This window comes from Acanthopagrus latus, chromosome 12 (genome assembly GCF_904848185.1).
Source record: "Acanthopagrus latus isolate v.2019 chromosome 12, fAcaLat1.1, whole genome shotgun sequence".
Taxonomy (NCBI): Eukaryota; Metazoa; Chordata; class Actinopteri; order Spariformes; family Sparidae; genus Acanthopagrus; species Acanthopagrus latus.
In genome coordinates, this window is record NC_051050.1 from 12,634,600 (window position 1) to 12,659,610 (window position 25,011).

The following is a 25,011-nucleotide window of genomic DNA, read 5'->3' on the forward strand; positions in this document are numbered from 1 at the left end:
AAGTGAGAGAAAATTCATTCGTTCCAGTCACAATTGCCACAAACTCGTTTGTGTTTTTATTCCATATTACGAGACTTTTACGATTCAAGGGGCAGGATGTGGATTTAAGTAGTAGCATGCGTGCAATGCGATTGTAAAAGGAACCGAAAACACTGAGAATACAAATGGGGGAGTGTTACATGTCTGCGCACACACATATTTCACAGCTACTGGTAAGGTAGCATCTACCGGTCCTTAAAATTCCTACAATCTAAAAACCAGCCCCAAGATGATCAACCTTTTCTGTACAAGTCATTCAGTTCAAATGGTAAAACACTTAATAAGCACTGAGTGATTCATAACACTGATTACAGGACGACTGATTACTGAAGGTCTGAATAACATGTGTCTCAGACAAAGTAATTAAACATAATTAAACATCATTAAAGCAAACATTGACTTTTATGTTCTGAATTATAAGCAGGTCGTTTTTAACATCTTTAACATCTACATTACTGCACACTGATGAGGAGATCACCTCCTGAGAGAACAGTAAGTCACTGGAGCCTTCAAGTATGAACCTGCCATCACTGATACCATTCCAATAGCTACTACTGCAGACATCACTTAATGCCACCAAAACCTTCATGAGATGTTTTCTTAGTGCTATAAAAAATACTTCTTCAAATTTCTTTTAGCGATGAAAGAATATACTCCTGCACTTTAACCGCACTTACTCCTTTCATCTCATCCACAGCAACTGTAGGGAAACACTAATCCACTACAGTTGTTGCCAGCCCCCCGCCATTCAGTCTCCACCAGCTCCCCAATGACAGGTGCATCTGAGGGGCGTTGTTCGGATTTCAGAGCATTCAGGGCTCAGTCCAAACTCAGCGATAGAGCTATAATAAGAGGGATAAAAGGAGATACACAAAAATGTGTGGCATCTCAACAGAAAAGTGCACCGTGCCTCTAAGGGAGGGGATTACATTTATTCTTCTGTGGTTTGTTATGGCTGTGTTGAGAGGAAACGCTGACACACAGATGATGTAACTTAGCTATTTTTCAAAGTTTTTTCATACGAGAGAAGTCACATTATTTGGTCGTTTCTACTTATTAACAGAGCAGCATGTGAAAATTGGATCAAATGTGTAAAACAAAAATGTATGCACTTGTTTCCATATATCCTCAGACTGAATAACGAAATGATCCTCAGAATCATTACATAGTGGTGTTCGACAACTGCTCGCAAACAGGCAATTCTAAAAAAAAATATCAGTAAAGTATCAGTACAAATGTGTATGAAAATATATCATACCCATATGGCTTTTTTAAAAATAAAATTGTAAGTACATCTGATTTAACACTAACCTTCTCCCTCCTCTAGTTCACATACGGATATTGGTTAATACAGCAAATATTTGCATAGAAAAAAAATCTGGCCTGTGTGGCTTCTTTTTCTGTGTTCACGTGCCCGACTGTGCAGGCGGGACCTGTATTACCTTAGGCCTTACTAACCTGCGTGTCAGGAAATAGAAGAGGAACAAAGGTGACAGAGACAGTTAACACATTAAGCTTGCTGTTACCGACTTGTGGGAAGTATTCAAACTCACAAAGAAATAAAAGCTTCTGGTAACAATCTTGTCAGATACAGTCAACACAGGCAATAAGCTAACAACAGCTAGTTTGCTGCTGTGACTTACTGTGTCTCAAAATCAGTAGGTCAGAGAAAATAAAAAGCTTCTTTTTTTTGGGAGGATGTCATACTGCACTCATTTTGAGAATTTGAAATCAGGGTCAGAGAGGGTAATTTAAAAACGATATAGTTTCATACTTTAAGTTTTAAATGGGCAGACCATAATGTGGTCACAAAGGTCATCTAGAAGGATAGTGCATCAACATAAAGTAATTCACACATTTTTAAAGTTAGACGGCTAGCTTTTTAATGTGTTATAGCATTTATATTTCTATTGTAATGAGTGCAGCTGGGCCACACTAAGAAGACTGACAAAATATTTCAGTGGAGTTCATTCGACAGATTAAAATCAAGCCCTGTCTGGCAATGCTTCACAGCAGACAACTGCCAGAGAATCTTGAATGCATCTTGACACCCTGCAACGCCACCACAGAGAGAAGTCTCAAAACAAACCCTGCTGGTGCCTCCCTTATCATGTGACAATTAAGAGAACCTCGCCTAACCTGCAAACAGCTGTAAACATCTGTAGGGCTGTTACTAAAACTACAATTTTAAAGAATCACGCAGCATTTGTGCAATTAAGATTTTCATCGTGCCTTGTTGTAGCATTAAAAAACTGATTGAGCATAAACGTTCTCATGGTGCTAGTTCTTACTGTCTATGTGTCGTTAAGTATGGATGCCAAGATTAACTTGTATTTATGCGTGAAGCATTACTGAATAAAGACATACCCTAATTCACAAAAAAAAGTCACAGTACAGTTACCATAAACCATACTACCAGTCTATAAGGACACTGTATAACACACATCTCAGCTCTCATTACGCCCTGAGCTGAACACACCAGGGCAACCAATGTGAAGAAGACATGTGATGCTTAACAATTCACAGTTCAAACAATGACTCTTATTAGACAGATCTACTGGTAGCATGCATTAACTGGCTTTCTTGTCTCACCGGTGCACCACTTAATCTGGACACAAGCAACCCTGCTACATGCCACTGAAGCCTGTCAAGCCTCACAGGGCCTTGATACGTTTCAAACCCCACAGCTCTTTTCATAGATAACTTTAAAAGATAACATTTTAGCTCGATAACGCTGAGCGAGCACAGTGTAGCTAGCTCCAGTGTTAACTTCTTGCTCCAGTTAGCCCTTACCAACCTGCCTAACGTTAGCTAAGATAGCTATGCAGCACCTATCGATTTAAAGACCGAAAGGGTGGTTAACTAAACAGTGACCAATTAGCGAGACCACCCCGTCACCATGACGCTTTTAAAGCAAACCTGCTATGTGAAGACGTTCGCGATAATCGGCTGAATAAACCCGCTGACAGGCCGTCGCTGGAGGGAGATTGCATACAGGCCATTACTGTGTACAGCTAGCTAGCTAACGTCTGCTAGCCATGCTACCCTGGCAGTTACCAAAAAAAAAGGTAGCTACATTTCTTCATAACTGACGACACAGCCGCGCCAAACGTTAAGGCTGGAGGCACGTGCAAGTGTGAAATGGCTTACCTTTATTCCCACTGTTGTATTCAATCCAACGGGGGTTGGCACAACATTGCACTTTCCCAATAACATCAGCAGCCAACAGCATCCAGCCGAGCTGTAAACACAAGCCCAACCAACCCGCTGACACCCGCACCGCGCATGCGCCTGTCAGTGCCCCCATCGCTTGTGCTGAGGGAGGGGAAATTACCTAACGGTGGCGATGCGCACAGAGCTGTGTTTGGGTTTTCAGAGGCACTGGCAGGTCCTAAGTCAGAGTCAAGTCAAGTCAAGTCAAGTCGTCACTCGTAGCATATAAATAATTGACGGTCATTTTCAAGTGTTTGATATTTTTTAAAGAAGTGGAAGATACGCTCAGATATTCTACTGCAGTAAAAGTAGTGATATCACAGTTTAGAAATACTCTGTTACAAGTGAAATTCAAGCATTAAATCTTACTGAAAGGTGCACTATGTAGTTTTGGGAAAGGAATTATAATCCACTGTTGCAATTTCATAGTGTTTGACTTTGTTTATATTTGCAGGACATTATTGTGGGGACCTTATTCTTCCCTGAGGACAGTTAATATTTTTGAATTTGTATTATTATCTTATTACTATTGTAAATAATGAAGGTGGAATTTCTTTTCTATAACTACACATGGCACATTTAAATACATGTACATTATATTTGGGCTCATTATGCAAAATGGCTAATTTCAGAATCATATATGCCATTTAATTAAACTAATGTATTAATATGTTCATTTTAGTGCTGCAGCTGTTAAGGCAGAGCTCGGATTATTTCTTCATGGACACCCACATAAATGTATTATAATTGAATAGTTGAGTAAATTTAGCTTGTTGTCAAATAAAGGCTGTTGTATGAAAGGGTACAAGAGTAGCATGAGAAAGCAACCTTGCATAAAATGGACATACCCAAGTACAGACACCTTAAGATTGAACTCAAGAACAGTCTCCACCATTGTCTTTTTTTTTATTTATCTGACACACCACGGCCATAACAAAGAATTAGGACTAATGATTTCATCTTGAAGGTGTGTGGCTCTGCTAAGTATGCATCTCTTTGAACTGTCAAGGCAGGTGACAGGTCTCAAGTTTACTCAGATTTACTCAGGTTGACCAGAGTAGATCAAACTGTGAAATGGGATCAGACTGTTTTATTTTATTTTTTTCTCACTGAGATAAAACATGTCATGTTGTATCTGCTGCAGCATTTTCTCTGAGGCCCACCAAAGCGTCATCTAATCATTATCTTAGTGATAATCTGATAACTAACATTACATTACAGTAGCAACTGCCATGTTCTTTCTTTCATTATTACCTGTCACATATTACAAAAAAAAGCCACCGCTTCACCGGTTCAAAGTCAAGATTCCAACCACTTGTTTACAGCAGATTATGAGTGGAGCGTTGAAGGCGGCAGGCTGATTAATCTGCCTTGATCTGTCACCAAACACACAGCAGTCAGTTGTGGGAAACACAACACACACACACACACACCCTGTTCTGCTCTCATTGTGTTGCGGTCATGCTGGCCCTTCCTGTCCGGCCTGTCAGGGCTTGTTTTATCAGAGCTGAACCAGGTAGCACAAAAACAATCTTTTTCCTTTCTAACATAATGAAACCAAGGTCACCACAATGGAGAGCGGGCTCCTCAGAAACCGACTCAGACAGCTTGCTGGACAGACTTCTGGAGGACGGAATACTGTTATGCTGACTGTGAAGACATCTCATTTTACTTCCTCTTGGTTTTCCAGCGAGTGTGGGAGACTTTTGGCGCCCCCCTGTGTTTTGTTAACCACCTTGCTCTCTTGTTCAGATTTAAATCATGCACCGGAGCATGAGGCAGCGGGAATGGTAATATAAGAGCTCTGAGCAAATGTGAACAATGTTCGTAACGTATCTAATAAAATGGTGTTGGCATCTACATGCAGTTATATGGTTAATCACTGTCAAGAGTTAATGCTTTGTAGTGGCCTGTGTTTTAAAGATGGATATAATGTATAGATTGATATAATACAATATATAATTAAAACAAAGATTTGTAAGGAATATTTTAAATCCTGCATCGGTTGCATCCATGTGCACTACAGTAGTTTGCTTCTTCTTCTCTTGCTCTTGACATTGCCCTTGTACATCAGTAGAACAGTGGTGGGAACTAAATTGCGTCACCTGCTTGCACTTCCATATAGCACCTTGGAATTATGTGGTTGCAGCCCAAAACCTCCAGAAAACCACAATACAACATCTGAACATTCCCCTCTGTCAGGATTGATGCTAATAAAGTGTAGCAGAGCAAAGTTATACAGATTTTAGTGGAGTTATACTTACATTTGTGCCATAGTAGATTTCTCATCTTAGAGCTACAACTTTTTCTTACATTTCACTAAAGCTATATTATGACATACAGTTTGGAATTCTTTTTCGTTTAGGTAAAAATGGTTATGATGTGCTTTTAGGGCAGCCTCTTCCTGTTAAGTGGGTATGCTGCATGACCACGATGCTACATGATTAGCGTGCCCTTTTATGGTGTGTTGTGTAATATGAACCCCCCACAGGGTTCAGCAGGAGGCCCATGAATTGGTTGTGTTATCCAACTTCTCCCCTCATAAACAACATGCTCAAATGATGACGAAAATTGCAGAGAAGGCTTATTTGTTGTCTGTTTATTGTAGCATGCAATTTCATGTGCTGAAATCTTCCTTTTCGTCAATTCATCTCTTAGTGCAACACAGAAGCAGTAAACGCTGCTCGGCTAAGCTGTCTGTAAGTCAGTGTAATACAGATGAACAGGTCAGAGAATGCACAGAAGAATCAGTCAGTCAAACAATACTCAAACAGTTTCATAAATCGAAGGTTAGACTTAACTCCAGTCCTGCATCACCTTACAGTAAGTAAAAGGGAAACCTTTCACAATGTGATATTTCCAAGGAAATAAATGGAATACGTAACAGTATTATTCATTACGGGGACGTTTTGGATATGCTGTCTCTTAAGGATTTTTAATTGTCCTCATTCTGAAACATTACACAACTGCCCCAATGATTTAAACATTTAAATATATCTGATTATCACAGGTCGTATAAATGAGCGTCTATACTATAAGTCCATCTAATGATGGTGCCAGACTGTATACAATGACGGATGTGTACCATCTCTTAATAGATCATTTACATTTCAATCGAACAATAGATTTGCAAATAAAATGTCTAATACAGACATGAATAGTCAGAAAACATCAGTTCATCATATGCTTCACAATCAACAAACAGGCTTTTTCCCCAGATAATATAGAATAATGAGACACTCTCTTGTCTAATAAAAAATTTCAGCAAGTTGTCAAATTTAAAACAAAGAAGCAGAATTCAGAATATACCAAGAGGGGAAAAAAAATACCACAACAACAACCAAATGTGGTCATAACAAGAATCATCAGTCATAATAATAATAATAATAATAATAATAATAATATAATCTCTATTAAACAATTTTCATGAGCAAACAAGTAAAATGCTGCAAGCAAACTTCAGCACTTGACGTGGCCACACAGTGGGCATGTGCAGAACTCTTACAGCGCTGGGTGTGTTGTATCACAACTACAGAATCATCAATACTCCTCTGCCATCACAAGAGGGACTATATCGCATGCATGACGCAGGTTGCAGGGAGCATGGGGGGTGTTGGGTTGGAGGGTAGTCCGGGGGGTGGGGTGGGGGGGCAGAGTGCACCCATTGGCAGTGATGGGGTGGGAATTAGTGCAGTGCGATTGGCCACTACAGCAAGTGCTCAATGGACACTTCAGAAGGAAACAGGGGAGTATCACTTCGACATTAGCTCAATACTCACAATACTGTTTTTACATACAGTAGTGCCCAGCCCTTTCCCATGGGAACAGGAATAGCAAAGCCAATATTGATACCGAGAGACAAAAGAAAACACTGGCAAAGTAAACACGGGCAAACAATTTAATCAGTCTAACACTTGAACTCATATATGCTTCAGGTGGCAGGGCCACGTGAAAAATCAGGCAAACACTTCCACAGTTAATATTTAGTGATGAGTCTAGAAAAAAAGCCGAAAGTAGCTGAGCAACTGAACTCTTCCCTGAGCGATTCAAGACGGACAAGGATCTAGCCTCCTCTGATGGAGCAAAGCAGGACTGCGAGGGGAGCGTCTCGCCCCACCTTTCACGTGACTGAGCCTTTTCCCTCTTCACAAGGTTTACAGTAGAGGAATATGAAAAAAAGCTATAGGAAAATCGCAGGGATTGATTGTACTGTACTGTACTGTACACAACATGGCACTTACATGACTTCAAAAGGTGAAGTTGTAAACAGATGCGGAGCGACGGCAGGCAGCTGAACTAATTGCATGACTTGGAGCAGCTAAATCCCCGCGCCTTTTCATCCCTAAATGAACCCTACAAAGCGCTGGAGAGTTTTCAAAGGAGTGCTATCGCACCAAGTCACACTGAACTGTCTAAATTTTGTCACTTTGTCTACCCGCTTCTCAAAGTTGGGTTACCAGTCCACGGTTACATTGTTCAGTCAAGGTGTATAAAGTTCGAACTTGAAACTAAATGAGAAACCCTCACATGTACAGCCATTCTGTCATCCTCTAAAATTGGATTAAATGTATGATCTGAGAGGAAAGGACACTGCTTCTGAAAAGTGGAGAGGAAATTAAAGAGGAAGCCTGAATTGTCATTCTACACAAATCTCATAAGATTTAGAACGGGTGTAAACAAACTCGGGAGTCCTCGCGATTTTAAAATCTGTATACCTAGAAAGGGGTCATGTTAAAGTCAATTATGACTAAGCCACACATTACAAGATGAGTGAAGCGAGGCTGGGCGTACAGCAGCACGCCGATGGCCAGCAAACACAGAGGAACGTTAGACGTGACTGTCTCTATGATGTAAAATACAGCAAACGAAACAAGAGTAACAAAGATCCTTGTACAAAATACCCCGACGAACAACTTCACAGAAGTTAGCGAATGCAAAAGGACAAAACAGAACTTTTAAAAAAGTATAACAAAGGTACAGCATGAAGAAACACAAGAAATGGTGTCCCTCACTTTTGTAGGCTTTAGCGCACAACCTCTGAATATTGATTACATTGTACATAAAGGAGAGTGGACTGGAAAGCACAGAAAAATGCCAGGGGCTTACAAAAATGTCAGAGATCACACCTCGGAAACAGAACGGGAGTCTGTCAGTGGGCATTGGACAATAAGTCATTGTGGAGCCCAATATTTAAGTCTATATAACACCAAGGAGAGAAAAAGGCCACCGTATTGCATGTTTGTGTCTATTATGTGTGTGAATAACAGCTTGTGCACACTTTTACTGTGAGTGTGTGTGTGTGTGTGTGTGAGTGAGCAGTGAGACTAGTCAGCAGAATTAAATGCCGGAACCACTACAGGCACACAAAGATGAAAAAAATGTTTTTTAAAGGTCCCATATGCTACAAAGTCAGATTTGTAATTTTTTTCTTAATTTTATCCCAGGTCTGGGTGATATGTAAATACTGTAATGCTATTAAAACGCCCATTCCACAGCACATATTCAGAAACTGCGCCTTCCAACGAGCCGTTGAGACTTCTGCACGGCTGTTAAGTGACAACTGAACAGTCACCAACCCAGCACGCCCATGGTTGCGAAAACCACAAGAAGAGCTGAGGCTAAAACAACATGTCTGGCGCCTGCTCAGGCCTGTGGGAAATGACCAATCAGAGCAGACTTTTTTGGGGTGGGGCGCCTTAAAGAGACAGGCATTAAAACGGAGCAGGTGAATAAAGGTGCTGCATCAATACACTGTAAGAACAATGCATTTTTTGAACATTAATGCATGTCAGTAAAATCTAGTAGTATCCCAAAATAAAAGCATGAGCCTGAAAATAAGCATAATATGGGACCTTTAAGTTTGTGTGTCCACGTGGTATGTGTAGAAATAGACTAAATCTGCAGTTGCAAGTGTCTGTGTCAAAACGAACTGCCTTGCGTTCTTAAGTTATGCAGTATGAGTCACCTAGATATGATGCTTAAGTTAGCACGGTTTGGATAGAGAAGAAGAGTACATACATCTTTATTTTGTTGTCATCCTTCCTGACATAAAGTGACCTATGATCATTTACAAGTTTTTATGATCATGAATGTCTCACTGTGTTTTGGGATCTCATGACAGTCGAGGGATTTCAGAGGTCAATGTTTAAAATGTCATATGACTATTAAAAGACAGAGGCTTGTTTGAGTATCCGCACAGAGGACCCATTGTTGTCTGCTGTGTTTTATTTCCTCAGAGGCTTGGAGCAGCCAGCCAGTTTTTATTCTGAGCAATATAACAATAAACCTATAAACTAAACCAGCAGCATCAAGCCGAATGCAGGTATTTCCGTGTAAGGATGTTTACAGAAACAAAGGCATTAACATTTAAGGCGACAGCAAGACGAAAAATAATTGTCAGATATTCATAAGGTGGTAAAAACTGTTTTTGTGGGATGTACCTTTTGGAAAGCTACGTGGCCTTAAACAAGCACCTGCCTTTGAGGAAACAGGCACGAATAGAGAGCAATTACATACAGTGATTTTGGTTCTTAATATTATTAATATTAATATTAAAATAATAGACAATTTACTGTTGTAAATAGCTCATATTTACTGTCTCAGTTCTGACAATATCTGATATGAAATGTTGGGATCTCAGTTCAAGCTGTCAATCCAAGCTACATATTAAAAGAACAAGAGTAAGTAAATGAAAAGACTGACATTAACATAAAAAGCATTAACAAAAGAAAAAAGGGGGACAAAAAATAGCATCTACTGTATAGGCTATTGTTTTCTGACAGAGGACCTTCAAACTTGAGTATATCTTTGAAATCACAAGAAAACTCCAAGGCACTCTCTTTTGGAAAAACAAAATGCCTTTTTTCAGCATCACACCTTGATCTGGGAATCCTGACGATGGAATTTTATTTGTCCAAAAGATAGTCCCTTGGAGTTTTTTCTTGTGAGTCCAGGACACGCTCCTAAACCTTTCATGTTTTTTAATTTTTTGAAACTGTGTCCTTGTCAGCCATGTTAAATGACAACAAACTAGATGACGTATAATCCTCAGGTCTACAATGTCATGTAAAAGTATGTGGTGGAGATGCTGTTATATCAGTTGTGGCTCCTAATTGTGGTTCAAGCATATCCTGAACCTAAACTTCACTAGGCATTAACAGTTACATCTACTAAATTCTCTGTGGAGCTGTACATTGGTGATTTCTCTTGCCCCTTGTAATGTGGCGCAGCACAGACCATTAACCCATATCTGTCACGTTTTATTTAGGCATTTGACGGACATATAAGAAGGCTGGAATTGAATGATATTCTCTTGAACCAGGATCTGGTTGTGGGCAAGCGACTCAGCTCTAGCTTGGTGCAGGTCAGTGCCTTGACTTTGTGTCCCCTTAGGTTCCATTTAGCAGCATCTCTGTCACTGCTGATTCAGGACAAGCCCGGTTGGAGGTGTCCCCCAGCCGAGGAGGTCCAGTCCGCAGCACCAGCTTGCCCATGCCCAGTCCTCCTGAGACCAACCCTCCAGGAGACAGAGACTTCCTGAGAAATAGCAAGATTGGAAGGAAGGGAGAAAGGAATGAAAGAGTGACTACGGCCACCTCATCAGGTCGAAGATGACTCAGATTGAGGGTGATCCTGCGAAACACTGGTTACCATTTTATTCACCTGAAGGCCATCTTTTTAAGCAGGTGAGCATCTATCTTTTCTGTTGAAGGACCCTCTGTTTGGGGGTGGTCCTCCACAGGAGAAGAGAGAAGGGGAGAGGAACAGGGAGGTGGGAGGAGGTGGGAGGCATCCTGAGACTGTGGTGTGGCCAGGTCTAAAGACTCCTGGAGGATGATAAAAAAAAAAAAAAGCAATTATTTTAAACATTTCGATGCAGTGATATTGAAGAATTTCACTCTGATTTATATCTGATTTTATCATACCAACCTGAGACTTGATCTCCTGGTGGTCTGAATCCTCCATGTCAAGAGCGCACAGTTCGAGCTCGATGTCTCGATCCGGGTCCGGTTCACTCTCAGTTCGGCTCCTGTCCCGGCTATAGGCGGTCTGATGGGTTTGCAGATCGGACACAATTTTCTCTCCACTGCTTATTGAAGTTCGACGATGAAGCTCTGATGCACAAAGCTGCTCACTAAAACCATAGGGGGAAAAAAACAGATGCAGAGTGTTTATATTTCTTATTTTAAGTATCTTTGGTGATGATAATACAGGTAAAATAAAGGGAAATAAAATTGCTACAACATTATCAAACATTACATCATGATCTAGCTGCCTGGCAGTGGTTAATCATATTGCGTGGTAATATATTTGAATATGTTCCGTGCATTAGAGACATCAGTGCAGAGGGCTTTCCTGACTCTTTTTCTTGACTGCCCACTGGGTTTTTATGAACCAGCCAGCAGCTCTATTTTTAGTCCAACCACAGAGAGGGAACGACTGCAGCACAATGAGATAGGAGCGAAGGTTGAGAGTAGAAGAGTGAGAGCGAATGTGTTAAGAACACCCAGGAATTAACTTCCATGTGTTCTCGGGGGAGTTTAAGTAGACATAAATGTAACCTGTACAGTTTTAATACTGGGATTGTGGACTTAAGGATTTTTATATTGTTGTTAGTATTGAGAAACAGCAAGAAACAGGTGGCTAAATGCTTAAAATCTCACATCTTTCCATGTGCAGTGTATCTTTCCCCATCATTCAACAGCATGTAAGACTGGGGGCTGTACCTCTCTAGGAAACTGGAGTGGCTGGAAGAGTCTGATCCTCTGGAGCTCCATCTGTAGTCGCTGTGATCCAGGTGGGGGTTGTAATCTTCGAGAGCAAAAACAAAAAAAATGTAAACAATGGAGACGAAAATGAAGCAATTTTTTTACCTTTTAATAATCAGAAAAAAAGCACACTGTCCACTTCACTTGCGTTTAAGTTTACTGATAACAACGTTAAGCCTTCGGTCATCTCCTACGCACCTGTCCCCTTAAGGTGTGCAAGAGCTGCACTCTAAATACCTTATAATTATACATAGAAGATTTATATCAAATTTGTATGCATCTGTAAGTTTCTCATAGTTTACAAAGTGCATTACAGATAATGGACAGTAAACAGTAAAACAGTTGCAAAAACTGATTAATTTTTAAGTATCGATATAATATTTAGTTTGAAGATTTAAAATTGCAATATGTAAAAATTTTAGAGAAAATTTTCAAAAGTTATCTAAAATGCTAACTAACTAGCTCTTGTCTTGTTGTGGTCCAAAGCACCTGTGCTAGTGATTTAAACACTGCGGTCTGGACCAGTAGCTGCATGGCTAACTGATCGAACTAAATAACAGCAGCTATTGTTAGAAGTTACTCTGATGATAAACTGCCCCTTGTTTGTTCAAAGTATGAATATGATGGGCGGTCATTTCTTACATATTGTCCCCTTAAAATTAAAGCAGACTAAATAAAATGTGACGCAGACAAAATGTTTTTCTTGCGACCTTATCCTCTCAGACAGCTTATCCAAAGTCTTATCAAAGGACAATAAAAGCCTAAATTTACATCACTTCCTGTTCTGCCTCTCTCTGTGCCAGCCTTGTTCAATCCTGCACTGCACTTCCTTGTCTACTTCCTTCAGTCTCTCCCCACACCTCTTGTAATGCTTTTCTGTTCCTCCTCACCTTTAAAGTTGATGGGCGTGGTGTTGGCGCTGCCCTGGCAGGCTGTGGCTTGGACAGGGTCGGTGGTGTGGTAGCCTGTGCGAGACGCCCTGGATATGGCACCCCATTTGGAGATAATGGGCCCCTCACTGAAGGGAATGATCGGGTCCTCATCTTTCAGGCGCCGGTAGTGATCCAACGAATGCAGCCATCGCTTCCCAACACCACTACTGCTAACACCCCCACCTCCACCTCCATTACTGTCCAACTCCTACATGAGAGGAACATGGAAGCTGTTAGAAGGACGCGCTGACTTTGAATATAGATGTGCGTTTGAGTGTCTGTCCCTTTTGTGGGGATAGTCTCACCGAGTGCTCCGAGCAGGAGTGAGCCGAGGTGTGTGTTAGTGCTTCAGGCTCAAAGGGGCTGAGGCAGGGGCCGATGGTGCCACAGGACCATGGAGAGTAGTGCGCTAAACTCTCCTCGCCTCTGAACCTGCACCCCACGCACTGGCCTCCACTGTTCTCCACATGCTGAAGCAGAGAGAGAGAGACGTTTGTAACACAATGTTGAGGCACACTCCTCAGCTTATACATCTTACAAAACCTTGATGTATTTGCCAGGCTTTTGTTTCAAAGACACAGGAATACATTTGTATGGTAGCAAAGTTTTGCGGAAGCAGCTGCTTGCACAATACATTGGGCATTACTGAAATAGAAACTCTGAATTATCCTTCAAAGTTGTGAAAATGAGTGTGTTCAGTTGTCTCTCTGCAGGTGTCAGTCCTGTGACTGGCTGAGACTTGTAACCATTACCTCAATTTAAACATGGAACGTCACTGAGAGATGTAACACCAGTTCAGATAAAAAAAAAACTACATCCACACTGCTCCATATCTATTAAACAAGTAATTTACTGTACAGTACAGGCATCAAAATGTAAGTTCTGAACTACCCGGACAAAAAAATGTAAATAAAAGTGATATGGCGTGTTGAGATAAAAGTGTTGTTACCTGATCATTTACTAGTTTCTAATAATTTAGCCAGGCATGATGGCTTGGAAATTGGTCAATAATTATTCAGTTGGTTAGACTGACCCCCCTTTATGCAAAGGTAGGCCATCTTCTCTGTCACCACAGTTCAATAAAAAAAATGGAACTACTAATGATCAAACTGATCAGCTCCAGTTGACTTTTTGCAATCAGTACAAAGAAGAGAACTAAACACATCGAGATTTGCGCTTCAAAGTTCTTCAGTGAAAAGGCGAGTGTGCTTTACGATGTCTAGATTGCACCCTACACTATACAAATGCATGAAAAGTTGGACAATGTCACATGTAAAATGAATGTTATACAAAAGGTGTAAGTTTTAGGGAGGCTCACACACCTAATTTTAATTTATGCTCCCGCTGCCAGTGCTGACATGCTGCCATCCCTGCGCAGGCACTCGATATCATCATCATTATTGTTTGCTCATGCTGGTTAGGCAGAGGCATCGAAACTAAACTGAGATCAATGAATAAACACTTGAAAATTCCTCGCGTTTTCTACAATAGGCGCTCAATTCTATAGCGGACATCTTTGCAAAAACACATCTGACATGCTGTTAAACAAAGCTTTACAGAAAGCTGAAAGCCTGAGTCACTGCTTGTTTAAGTCTCTCCCTCTCTCTCTCTCTCTCTCTCTCTCTCTCTCTCTCTCTCTCTCCCTCTTGCTCTCTCTCTCACACACACACCCACACACGCCACAATAGTGCATTGCTATGATATCTTCCTCCACAGTTGCTAAGCAACTATCTCCAACTTAAATAGCATTGGACACAGCCGGAGCTTTTGGGAAAGGAATTAAATCCTACATATTCTATTTCTTTTTAAATGGCAAAATACACAAGCACATTATTAGTCTGAGTTTCAGGTGGCTGCAGTGACGCTATTAATACACTGGTCACGGTGACAGTTTAATTCTAACTGCGATGCCTTACAACGCCCATAATGATGCTCTGTGTGTTTGTGCCTGCACACGTGTTGTTTGTCTTAATCGCTCCTACCTCAGTTCCAAAATCGATGGTGAAGATGGGGGAGGACTGGGAGGGCCTGTTGGCGTTGTGATGGTGATGATGATGAGCCCACTGTTCCTGCTTTCTCCTGAACAGATCCTCGTAGCCTAGAGGAACGCGGCCATAATCCTGAAAAGGGAGCGGAGTGTTGAGGAAAAGAAAACAGATACTTATATTAGCTGATTTAGATTATGAATTGACAGTGCAATGTAGTTTTGGAAAAGAGATCTTAATCAGACAAGGAAGATCTTCACTGATTGATTTTCATACCTAAATAAATTGTCTTTGATTTCCTGTTAGAGCGGCTGGTTTATTCAGTGTATTATTAGTGCATCATTTCCTCATTAATATAGTAAATATTACATTTCTGAGTCTGAATTACTTCTCCAGACTACAAAGTGCCCCAAGGTGCCGTGAGGTAGCCAACATATCTAAGTGAATCTATAAGTACAAGTACCAGTCAAAGCAAATCAGACCACTTGCAAATACATGACTATACAGTACTTTGAATTGTATCAGATAAATAATCAGTCCTCCTCCATCTTTTACCATGTTTAGGTGCTCTGACTACATATTTGGTCTCGACGTAGAAATCAGGGAAGGCAGGGGAGCTTTATGAAGACATGTGGGTGGACAAAAATAAAAATAGCTGTATAATTTGATCAGGGCCTCTGATAGAGTAGGAACACCTGGTCTGTTTTCCAGGGCTCTGGCTCATGGAAGGGCCCAAATAATGTCCTCTAACCCTTAAAATAATCTGCTGAGGGGGCCTTTGGAGATCATCTTGCCCTGGGCACGAGCAAGACTATCAGTGGCCTTATCCAAAAGGGGTATAGTCATTTTCTATCCTTATAATATCACTTCTTCCCACCATATATTGCAACTACAATTAGAGGACACAAAAGAATACCTAATAGCATCATTGCAGGAATATCACACTGTATTAAAGTGTGATATGGGTGTAACTAAAATGTTTGTTTTCTCCTGCATAAGTGAGACATTTTTGTATTCGGTCTGGCTCACAGGAGTGCAGGACAGAAAGGTTTAAACTCTTGTTGCAAAATTATTCTGTGTTTAGACATCCAACAATTCCCTTAAGAAAAACATATCTTGTGCTCATTTGTCAGATTTGAATCCTTTAATTGTTGGTTTAACTGTTTAAAAAGGCATGCAAAGGCACACTGAGGTAATCCATTATTTCTGGTTGTCTGTTAGCCCTGAGGTTACGTTATAATTATTACAAATCAAAAAAATGCATGGTGTCTTATATTTACAAATCTCTGTCACAGCTTAAGTTACCACACACAGCACTCCTGGTGAAACTCACAGTAGTAGTGCAGTAGTCACACCGGTAATGCTATATAATGATGCGAGAAAGAGAGAAGTGAGTGGGGGAGGCAGAGACATATTTGGGTGAGAAGTGGGAGGACTACAGAGGAGGCTGGAGCTACATACTGCAGCTCTGTGGCTGGCAGGGAAGGTGGAGGTGAGATGATATGTGGGTGTAAAAAGAGAAAGCGAAGGAACGGAAATGTTGCTGAAAGGGATGCGGCAATAAATCTGCTCACTGTTAGACAGACTAACATGAGCTAATACAGGTGTGTGCAAAAGATGTTTCATGCGATACAGAGAGGGCAAATAATCCTAATACGACTGCTGGCAGAGAGCATTATCTTTACTGACAGCATGGCTCAGAGTGGATTATCTCTCTTATTAAAACACAGTTTTTCAAAATAGATACCATCACTGCTCATGTCAGCACTGCAATAAACATCACTCAAACAACCAGGAGAAGCTGTAGTCAAGTAACAGATAGCGAGCAAACACAGTATGTGTCTTACGTGTATGTGCGTATGAATAAATCCCTTCCGGCAATTGGAGGCGGGTACATGCATTGTTTCGCCTACCCTGTGTAGCCCTGCACGGTGCTCAGCTCCAGAGCAGTAGTTGCTGTCTAGAGAGTTGAATCTCTCCCTGAGTGGAGGCTGGTAGACGGAGGAATGCAGCACCTCTGGAGGCAGTGAGTTACTCCTGGCATCCTCTCTGTGATACAGCTGTGAAGACCATATGATATGAGTTACAGACTGACCACAATTAAAATGGCATTATAATTTAAATTCACAGTAGGCTCACCTGAGGCCTCCATACTCTCCTGCTGTCATAGAGTGGAGCATAAACACCATGTGCGGGAGCCAGAGGCCCATACTGAGGCTGCCCCGGGTGGGGATGAAAGGTAGGAGGTCCCATCCGATCTCTAGGTGGGTATGCCGATGAAGACGAGGAAGGTGGGTGTGGTGTTTGAGGGTCACTGGGGAAGGAAGATGGCGGAGGGCCAATTGACGGTGGCAAGGAGGATTCTGGGACGTTGGAGGATCGAAGGAAACGAGCCATGCAGGGCTTGTGAGGAGGATGGAGAGAAGATGGGTAGTAGGAACCTGCTGGAGAGGAAGAGAGGATTTGCACCTTCCCAAAATGACAAGGTTTTCTTTAAATCGAGACTGTATCAACAGATGGACTCACAGGTTGGTTGATAATGGGCTGTGTCGTATGCAGAGTGAGGCTCCTGATAGTACAGCTCGGATGCCTGAGAAGGGTGTGGCGCACGCAGCACGAACGGACCGTGTTTGGGCATGGGAGGGCCACCATCACCCCGCCCGACTGCTGTCAAGGGAGACGATGCTGAGGAGTGGCTGACAGGAGTCCTGGGAGGAGAGATGGGCTTTCTGATGGACAGCATGAGAGAGAAAGGATAGACACATGATTTTGAGAAACCTAAATTCAGACCTACTCAGCACATAAATGTTCGTGAAGGAATATGTCATACCAAATGTTCTGACACGCAATCACTTGAAATGTAACTTGTATTATATCTAACTCCAAGCATGCATCTCTATATCGTTTTTTTTCAAATTGCTTCAGTACTTCAGTTAACCAATCACAGAAATAGGCTCTGTACACGCTTCATGGAACAAGTGGATGAATAAATCTTACTGCTCAGTTGACCCCGATGAGTTTCTGTTGGTGCCAGATAGCCCGTTGGACCCGTTAGCCCCGCTGGATCCGTTTGGCACCACCCTCTTCATCTCCTCCATCATGTCGGCTCCTCTGGAGATCAGCTGGGGGTGAGTCATGCCGGGCACTCCCTCGGTCAGGGTGGCTGTGTTCTCCCCCGTGCCTTTGAGCCCCTGCCCCACGCCTGCAGGCACATCTGTGTGGACGCTGCCCTCCATGGTGAAGGTTTTACCCATAACCCCCGGCGCTAGAGGGAATGCACGACCCACGCTGCTGCTCTTTTTGTTCCTCAGTCTAAATCTGTAAAGAGTGGCAGGGGAAACTCTTCATCCTCTTATAAACAAATGTACACTTAAATAAATTCAATTTAATTAAAAAGCGTGGGCTGGAAAAGGCAGCGTAGACACAGAAGGGAGTAAGTGCATCTGAGGCTACCAAACACTCAATGTAATGTTGATATTTGTCTCATTTCATCAAACTTATGAGTCATAAAACACGGAAGCACTCCTTCAGTCTAACAAGCTGACTTCTGTCTAACAAAGTTGGTTTTTAATCTAATTATTAATGCAAACTTGGATGATCAGAGTTATTTTCTATCTGTATAGGTGTGTGTGCAGGCTCACTCACTTCTCCAGCTCGTCCTGCGTGTGTGCAAAGGTACAGTTGGTTCCTCGGGGACAGCCGCCCTGCTGACGAAGGTCTCGGCACATGCTGGTCTTGTACTTGCTGTTGGCCTGAGGCTGCAAAACCAAAGGACACAATGCGCATTAACAGAAATTAAAATTAAAATTAAAGTAATGCAAGTTCATCTTACACAATAAATGTCTCACTGCATCTGTTTCTCCTGAGCACATAATCATTTTATTGCATTATCCAGCACATCAGATGTTTAGTCATACTGTTAATACTGTGTTATTGTTGGAGCACTAGAATAAATTAACATGAGAGCGTTTGTTTTGATAGCTATCATAAAACATGGGTGACGCTTAACAATGAGTATTAAAGTGTAAAGTTCAGGCCAAGATGACAGTTAATGTTCACTCCCAACAGAGACTTTGTCAGCTTTACCTTTATCGATCCAATTTACAAACTCTTACAACTCATTCAGAAGACGTTGAAATGGACACGTCTCAAAGTTTAATGTCAAACAAATGTCAAACTGTTGCAGACATAACACAGAGAATACAACAAAGAAACCTGTTAATAATCACTTATGTTTTACCTTCTTAATGGATAAATCACTTAGGTGTTTTTTATGCCAGGGTTGTCAAAGCTGTATGCCTCCAAAGCAAACACACAAAATGATTTCCTGGTTTGCAGCGATAAGACACCTTTTACATCTTATTTTTGAACATGGAGAAAAGTAAAAGATCCCTTTCACACTGCGGAACGTCTTCTTGCCAAGAATGATGACAGATATTGATTGTTATCTGAATCTGTGTCCCAACTTGAACTTGTTTTGAGTGTTTCATTTCAGCTTTACTTCCTGTGTATTGTTCGACAAGAGCTGACACACAGGACAGCTCCAGCCTCTGTTCACCCCACTATACTGTCTGCACTGCTACAGACCAGTTTTCACAGCTGCATTATCATTTGCTCATTGTTAACAGTTACATTACCGGGCTGCTGTTAGTGGACAGAGATCATGTCATGTCCTTTTAACTATCTTACTGTTAATGCCACAGCCAGGACAAAGAATATACGCTGCTGACACTCCCCAAGACGTGTAAACAGACTTTAAAATAGTTGGAAATACCCTTCAATTACAGTGAAACTGCTCCCCCAGGATAGTCCCTTTCTGCACTTTTCCACTGGGCAAATATTATGTCTATTGATTTCTCACATTTCCTGCAGCCCGTCTAATTTTGTGTGTCATTCTGCTGTCTATTCTTAATAACATAACTGTTCCACTCTCCTCCTTATCCTGCTGGTGTACCTGTGGAGTGTCGTGGCTCTTCTTGCTGAAGTTCTGTATGAATTCCACCAGCCCGTGAACCACCAACTTCACAGCCAGCATCACACTTTCCAGCTCCTCCCACGACGGCGCAGGGGCATCTGAACACAGGTCAACGGTCTGTTTAGTAGGGATTCTTATCACCATGCATGACCTCATAAATGCTCATGTAGCCGCAAGTCTGGAAAGAATTCAACATGCATCAGAGATGTTTGAAGATAAACATCCTGGTGCCATTAAGCCGGGGCAAAACTCTCTTACTGACTTACTTATTGGAAGAGGACATATTCACATCAGTCATGTCAATTACGCGGTATGCTAAAACAATACAAAGAGAACATCTTAAATTCTGCAGGTGTGCTGACTCTGAAAGGATAACCATAACAAAACTAAGAGTCTAAGGCCTTGCTAGCTGCTCTGAGAGGCTCTTGGCACGGCAATGCTCTTAGCTTAATGCTAACATCAACATGCAAACATCTACATATATTTTACTGTTTATCGTTATTATTATCATTGCAATTTTTAAAAATTGCTTAAACATTTTTTAAAAATTTATTTTTGACTACATCCTCCATTATTATAACTACTTATTCAACTGCAAGTGGTTTGCATTAGTCTCTGAGTCTCTTTTGGTGTCTTGGTATCCTGTGTTTTTCCAATCATCTGTAAAGCACTAGGAATTGCATTGATTTGTTTGAAAGATGCTATACAAATAAAGTTTGATTGATTGACTGATGTTCAACAGGTATAATGTTCATCATCTTACATAGATTGGGGTATTAGCATGTTAACATTTGCCAATAAGCACTAGACACAAAGTACAGCGGAGATTAAAGGAAATATTACGTTTTTTTTTAGTATTGGTAAAAAGTAATACTCGACTAGGTTTGATTTCCAAACTATTTGTGATGTCACAAATTATGCTGGCAGCTCAGTTTTATTGTAATCCACCCAATAGTTGTTTTAATGACAATATAATAACTGTGTACTGTGTTTAACAGAGAAGGACAATACAGGATGAATGTCTTGAGTGCCAAACACATCAAACTCCATGAATGCCACTGTGTTTTGATTAATAAATGTCTCCCACACAAGATGAATCAGCAGTTTAAATCTTCTCTTTTGTCCTCGTTAATTGGATTTTTTGTATGTGGGTGCCACAGCCTGTCTATTTTCTTCAATATTCAGTCTCATTAGTGTTTAAGGAACTGGAAGAGCCCTTTATTCTAAGAGTTAATCATCCACACTCATTATTAGTCGCTGAACAAAAGAACAAGCAGCTGAAGTACCTGGGTTGTGGTCTATGTTTGCTAGCAGCTCTAGGTGTGGTCTAAGGCTCGTGAGGTTGGCAGGGTCTCCTGTCCTCTGCAGAACGATTGTCAGCTCCTGGACGCTCTTTGCAAATGACTCTGGAGACTGTAACTGGGGCAGAACATAGAGGAGGAGAGTGAGTCTTTCAAAGAAAAGAACTATTTCAAAAGTGAGTATATCAAAAATGAACGCTGCAGCCTGAGCAAACAATCATGCTGGTACCTTGTCAATAATGGACTGCATGTGTGACTTGTGGACCAGGTCTCCGTACAGCAGAGAGGACCACTGCTCAGGTGAAATTCGCAGGCCAGCCTCCATGGCGATGTGGACGATCTGAGCGTCATGTTCTCTCCTCAGAGCCTCGTAAGTCCGGAACTCTTCCTTCAGCTGCATCAGGGAGGAGTCCTCATCACGCTTGGTCACCTGACAGGAGTACAGGGGACAGACGGAGATGGAGAGAATAAGAAAGAGGACCAATAGAGAGTTGGAAGAGAGAAGAAAGACAAGGAAGAAGAGGAGAGTAGGGTGTGGTTATCATCTTTCCTAAGACCTACCAAAGACTTATACTCTGCAATTACTGAAAAAAACATCATACAGTGAATGTGAGATGGTATAAAAAGTGAGTACACTGGTCTAGAGATCCACAGCACTTACAAGCCTCAACACTGCTTTTTAGTTTGGGGGAATAGTACAGTATTTAAGGGGACTGTAGGCTTTATGGTGGGAGATGTTCAACAGATTGTAGGGAGCCAAATATTTTTAGTGCCAGACCAGCCCTGTTGTTTATATGCTGTGTATATAAATAACTAATGAGATGATGAAATATTCCTTTTGGGATGAATTATTCCTTCAAAAGAAAATCACATTTTGGTATTTTGGTGGAGCCTTGCATGCAATTTTCCTATTAAATGTATCAACATTTACCGACTTGCCAGTTTGTCCGTTTGTGGTGTCTTCAGACTAACAAACTCAAATTCAGATCAGACAAGGGGATTCTCCCCTTCTCAGAATCTGCCCTATGAGTAATCATCACAAGACACCAACACAAACCACCAGCTATCGCTGACAAATCTGTCAAGCTCAACAGTCAAAATTTACAACCTAATAAAATCAGGTTTCATCATTAGCCGAGCTTGTGCTGCTGTCCATCCTCGGTCAGGTTTTATCTCTGTTCCCTCATCTATCTGTCAGTGCATCTCTCTGCTGTCTGCCTCTGTCCTGCAAGGCGGGGCAACAGGGGCAAATATAGACTGCTGTTACATCACAAGCAGATAGCTGGCATTTCTGCCCTACCAGCGATGTCTGTCATCAAATAACAGGCACAAAAATACACACACACAGAAAATACATCCACAGGATCTGATATCCTCATTACGTACATGAGCTATACGTAATATAAGATGCTAGTAGTATGGGGAACCCATTTAGACCATGACGAGACTTTAATGTCAGACATGGTAAGTTGGAGAACCATCGACAGCTAGAAAGTGGTTTTCCAAAGCTCCATTGAATAATTTTTAGAAAATCTCTGTTTTCATTTATCTTAACTTGATAGAAATTATTAAGTAGAAAATATTAAAGTTTTGGAAATCACCTCTATAACTGATGACTTATAAAAGTAGTCAATTGAAGCACTATTTGTTCTGTAAAGGAATATGTGGTGGTGAATGAGGATCTATTTAAATACCCTTCATCTAATCAGGTCATTTATTATGGCTTGGGTTCCTGGGACAGCAGCAAACTGAATTTCCTTTGTTCAGTGTCACGTAGGCTACATTCAAAGAGCTGTTGGTAACTTAATATTTATGGATTTAATGTGTATCCATCGTCCATGCTAGCTGTACCTTAAAGCAGGAGGCCCTGTAGAGTAGCTGCACCACGTGGCCTATGCTGGTTTTGGAGGCCTGGGGGAACCGAGCCTCAAGTTTTTGGACTACGAATAGAACCAGCACCTTCCTGGACAAGGCCGAGCCATCCTCCAGAGCCAGTAGAACCAGTTTCAGGGCATCTTCTTGCATAGCTGGCGAGGAAAAGTTAGAGGGAGGGTGCAGGGATAGAGAAAAGGACAGCAAGAGGTGTGAAGGGAAAAAAATAACTCATATTAATTTTTTCGATTCTGAACAAACGAAAGCTAAATAACAAACAAATCTGTTTCTGATTCCTTCAACCAGGAATAACAAACAAATCTGTTTCTGTTTCCTTCAACCAGGTGTCCTCAGACATTTTAATGAACTCATTCTGTGATCATGATGAGAAATTTCTCAGTCAGAATCTGCCCTATGAGCAATCATCACAGGACACCGGGTTCCAGCACCAGCAGCCAGTCTTATTGAGGCAATCGTAACAGGCAACTCAGACGATTCAAGCAAATTCTGGACAAGATGAGTCAGCTGAAAGTCTACCAATTCCTTTGAATTCACATGCCAAAGCGCTACATTAACAGTCAAGTAATTTCAGGAGCACAGCATTAGCATTGTACAGTATATTGACTTAACAGTAACCAAATGAAGCAAACAAACATAATATAGGCAATGTTAAAAACTAGCATCAATTAATTTGTTCGTATTTGAATTTCACTTCATTCTCCTCAAACTTCTGTCACATGGCTCTCAGCTTCTTTTAAATGATAGCTCCAAAAGTAACAACGTGCATTATCTTTTTAAACTTGAACACTTGTTTTAAATCTCTACTTGGTGATGAATGAATGCAAGGATGTCAAATGTATTAATCATTAATTATCATGTGTCATGCATGCACACCCACCAGGTCCCAGGAACTGGCAGCCCCGCGCCCTCACCGCTGCCCAGAGGTTGGCAGAGAGCTGCTGGGGGTTCTGGTGCTGCAGGATGAGCTCGGTTACGGTTCTTTCCCCAAGCGACCGGCCTGCCCTCACCGCCCGCACGCGGCCCTCCTCTTCCACCAGCTGGCAGTTCACCAAGGTCACCAGCTTCCTCTGCATTGGCCGACTGAGCACACTCGGACTCAGAGTCGCCACACCTGCAGAAGGTGATGAGAACATTTACTTTGGCTGTCTGTCATTTATTATCTCTCAATGTTACCGCATTTAAGACATTAACAAAGAGGAAAGAAACTTCATCCCCAGAACCAAAAGAGCAGAGAAATGGCAGGCCTAAGTTTGTTAGAACCAGCTATGTAGGTGGATTTAAAGGTCTCCTAACAGAAGTGCTGAGCCTTGACCATGTAAGCGATGGCTCATTCTTCTTAAGGAACCAGAAATGATTCAGAGGGAACTGTACAAGAATGACGAAGGCTACCACAAAATCGTCAAACAGAATTGGCTGAACAAACAACCACCAAACAGCCCAACAAAGTTGTGGTCAAATTCAGGAAAAAATTATATTTCCTGTCTCAAATTTCCTTCAGTACCATAAAAGTACAGCAGCATTCAGGCGTCATTAGAAGTGTGAGAAACATGAATGCCAAGTTACAAACAGCCTCCCCTGCACATTGACAAAGAGCTTCATTTTTCGTTTTCAAAAACGTCCACAGATGAAATTGAAACTCTTAGATTTGACATTTACTTTATCATTTATCATTTCCCAGATTTACCAAAAACACACACTCATTTGCATACTCACACACAAACCTTTTGCTCCGCTGATAGGTTTCAGGTAGAGAGCCAGCTCTTCCACACACACCCTGCAGACCTCATAGTTCTCGACCTCAGCTGCACTGCTCAGGCTCACCGGCTGCACATCTGGGACCTTAAAAGACACTCATCATGAGCGCACATAAAAAAAGGAGGAGAAAGAGGAGCGCCATAAACAATT

At 41.5% G+C, this 25,011-nt stretch overlaps 2 protein-coding genes across 11 annotated transcripts in view; both read right to left on the bottom strand.

Annotated features, from left to right (window-relative positions):
* LOC119029569 (rab GTPase-activating protein 1) overlaps nt 1-3,341 on the bottom strand; it is a 72,664-nt gene extending 69,323 nt beyond the window's left edge. For 2 of the 3 annotated variants that reach the window (XM_037116466.1, XM_037116464.1), the window contains exon 1: nt 3,190-3,341. The gene's annotated coding sequence lies outside the window, so the exon portion shown is untranslated. Of the gene's footprint in view, nt 1-2,958; nt 3,099-3,189 lie in introns of those variants that run through there. The other variant, XM_037116465.1, reaches the window with a different exon arrangement.
* A 2,494-nt stretch (nt 3,342-5,835) lies between these two features.
* rc3h2 (ring finger and CCCH-type domains 2) overlaps nt 5,836-25,011 on the bottom strand; it is a 29,459-nt gene continuing 10,283 nt past the window's right edge. For 2 of the 8 annotated variants that reach the window (XM_037117445.1, XM_037117446.1), the window contains exons 3-20: nt 24,828-24,945; nt 23,984-24,217; nt 23,065-23,240; nt 21,443-21,643; nt 21,199-21,331; nt 19,892-20,010; nt 18,583-18,695; nt 17,935-18,255; nt 17,464-17,666; nt 17,077-17,381; nt 16,785-16,997; nt 14,935-15,072; nt 13,258-13,422; nt 12,911-13,160; nt 11,916-12,063; nt 11,182-11,386; nt 10,915-11,078; nt 5,836-10,788 (exon numbers count right to left, since the gene is read on the bottom strand). In XM_037117445.1, coding sequence (XP_036973340.1) covers nt 10,641-10,788; nt 10,915-11,078; nt 11,182-11,386; nt 11,916-12,063; nt 12,911-13,160; nt 13,258-13,422; nt 14,935-15,072; nt 16,785-16,997; nt 17,077-17,381; nt 17,464-17,666; nt 17,935-18,255; nt 18,583-18,695; nt 19,892-20,010; nt 21,199-21,331; nt 21,443-21,643; nt 23,065-23,240; nt 23,984-24,217; nt 24,828-24,945 — 3,354 coding nt within the window. In that variant the 3' untranslated portion in view covers nt 5,836-10,640. Of the gene's footprint in view, nt 10,789-10,902; nt 11,079-11,181; nt 11,387-11,915; nt 12,064-12,910; nt 13,161-13,257; nt 13,423-14,934; nt 15,073-16,784; nt 16,998-17,076; nt 17,382-17,463; nt 17,667-17,934; nt 18,256-18,582; nt 18,696-19,891; nt 20,011-21,198; nt 21,332-21,442; nt 21,644-23,064; nt 23,241-23,983; nt 24,218-24,819; nt 24,946-25,011 lie in introns of those variants that run through there. The other 6 variants (XM_037117447.1, XM_037117449.1, XM_037117448.1 and 3 more) reach the window with 6 other exon arrangements.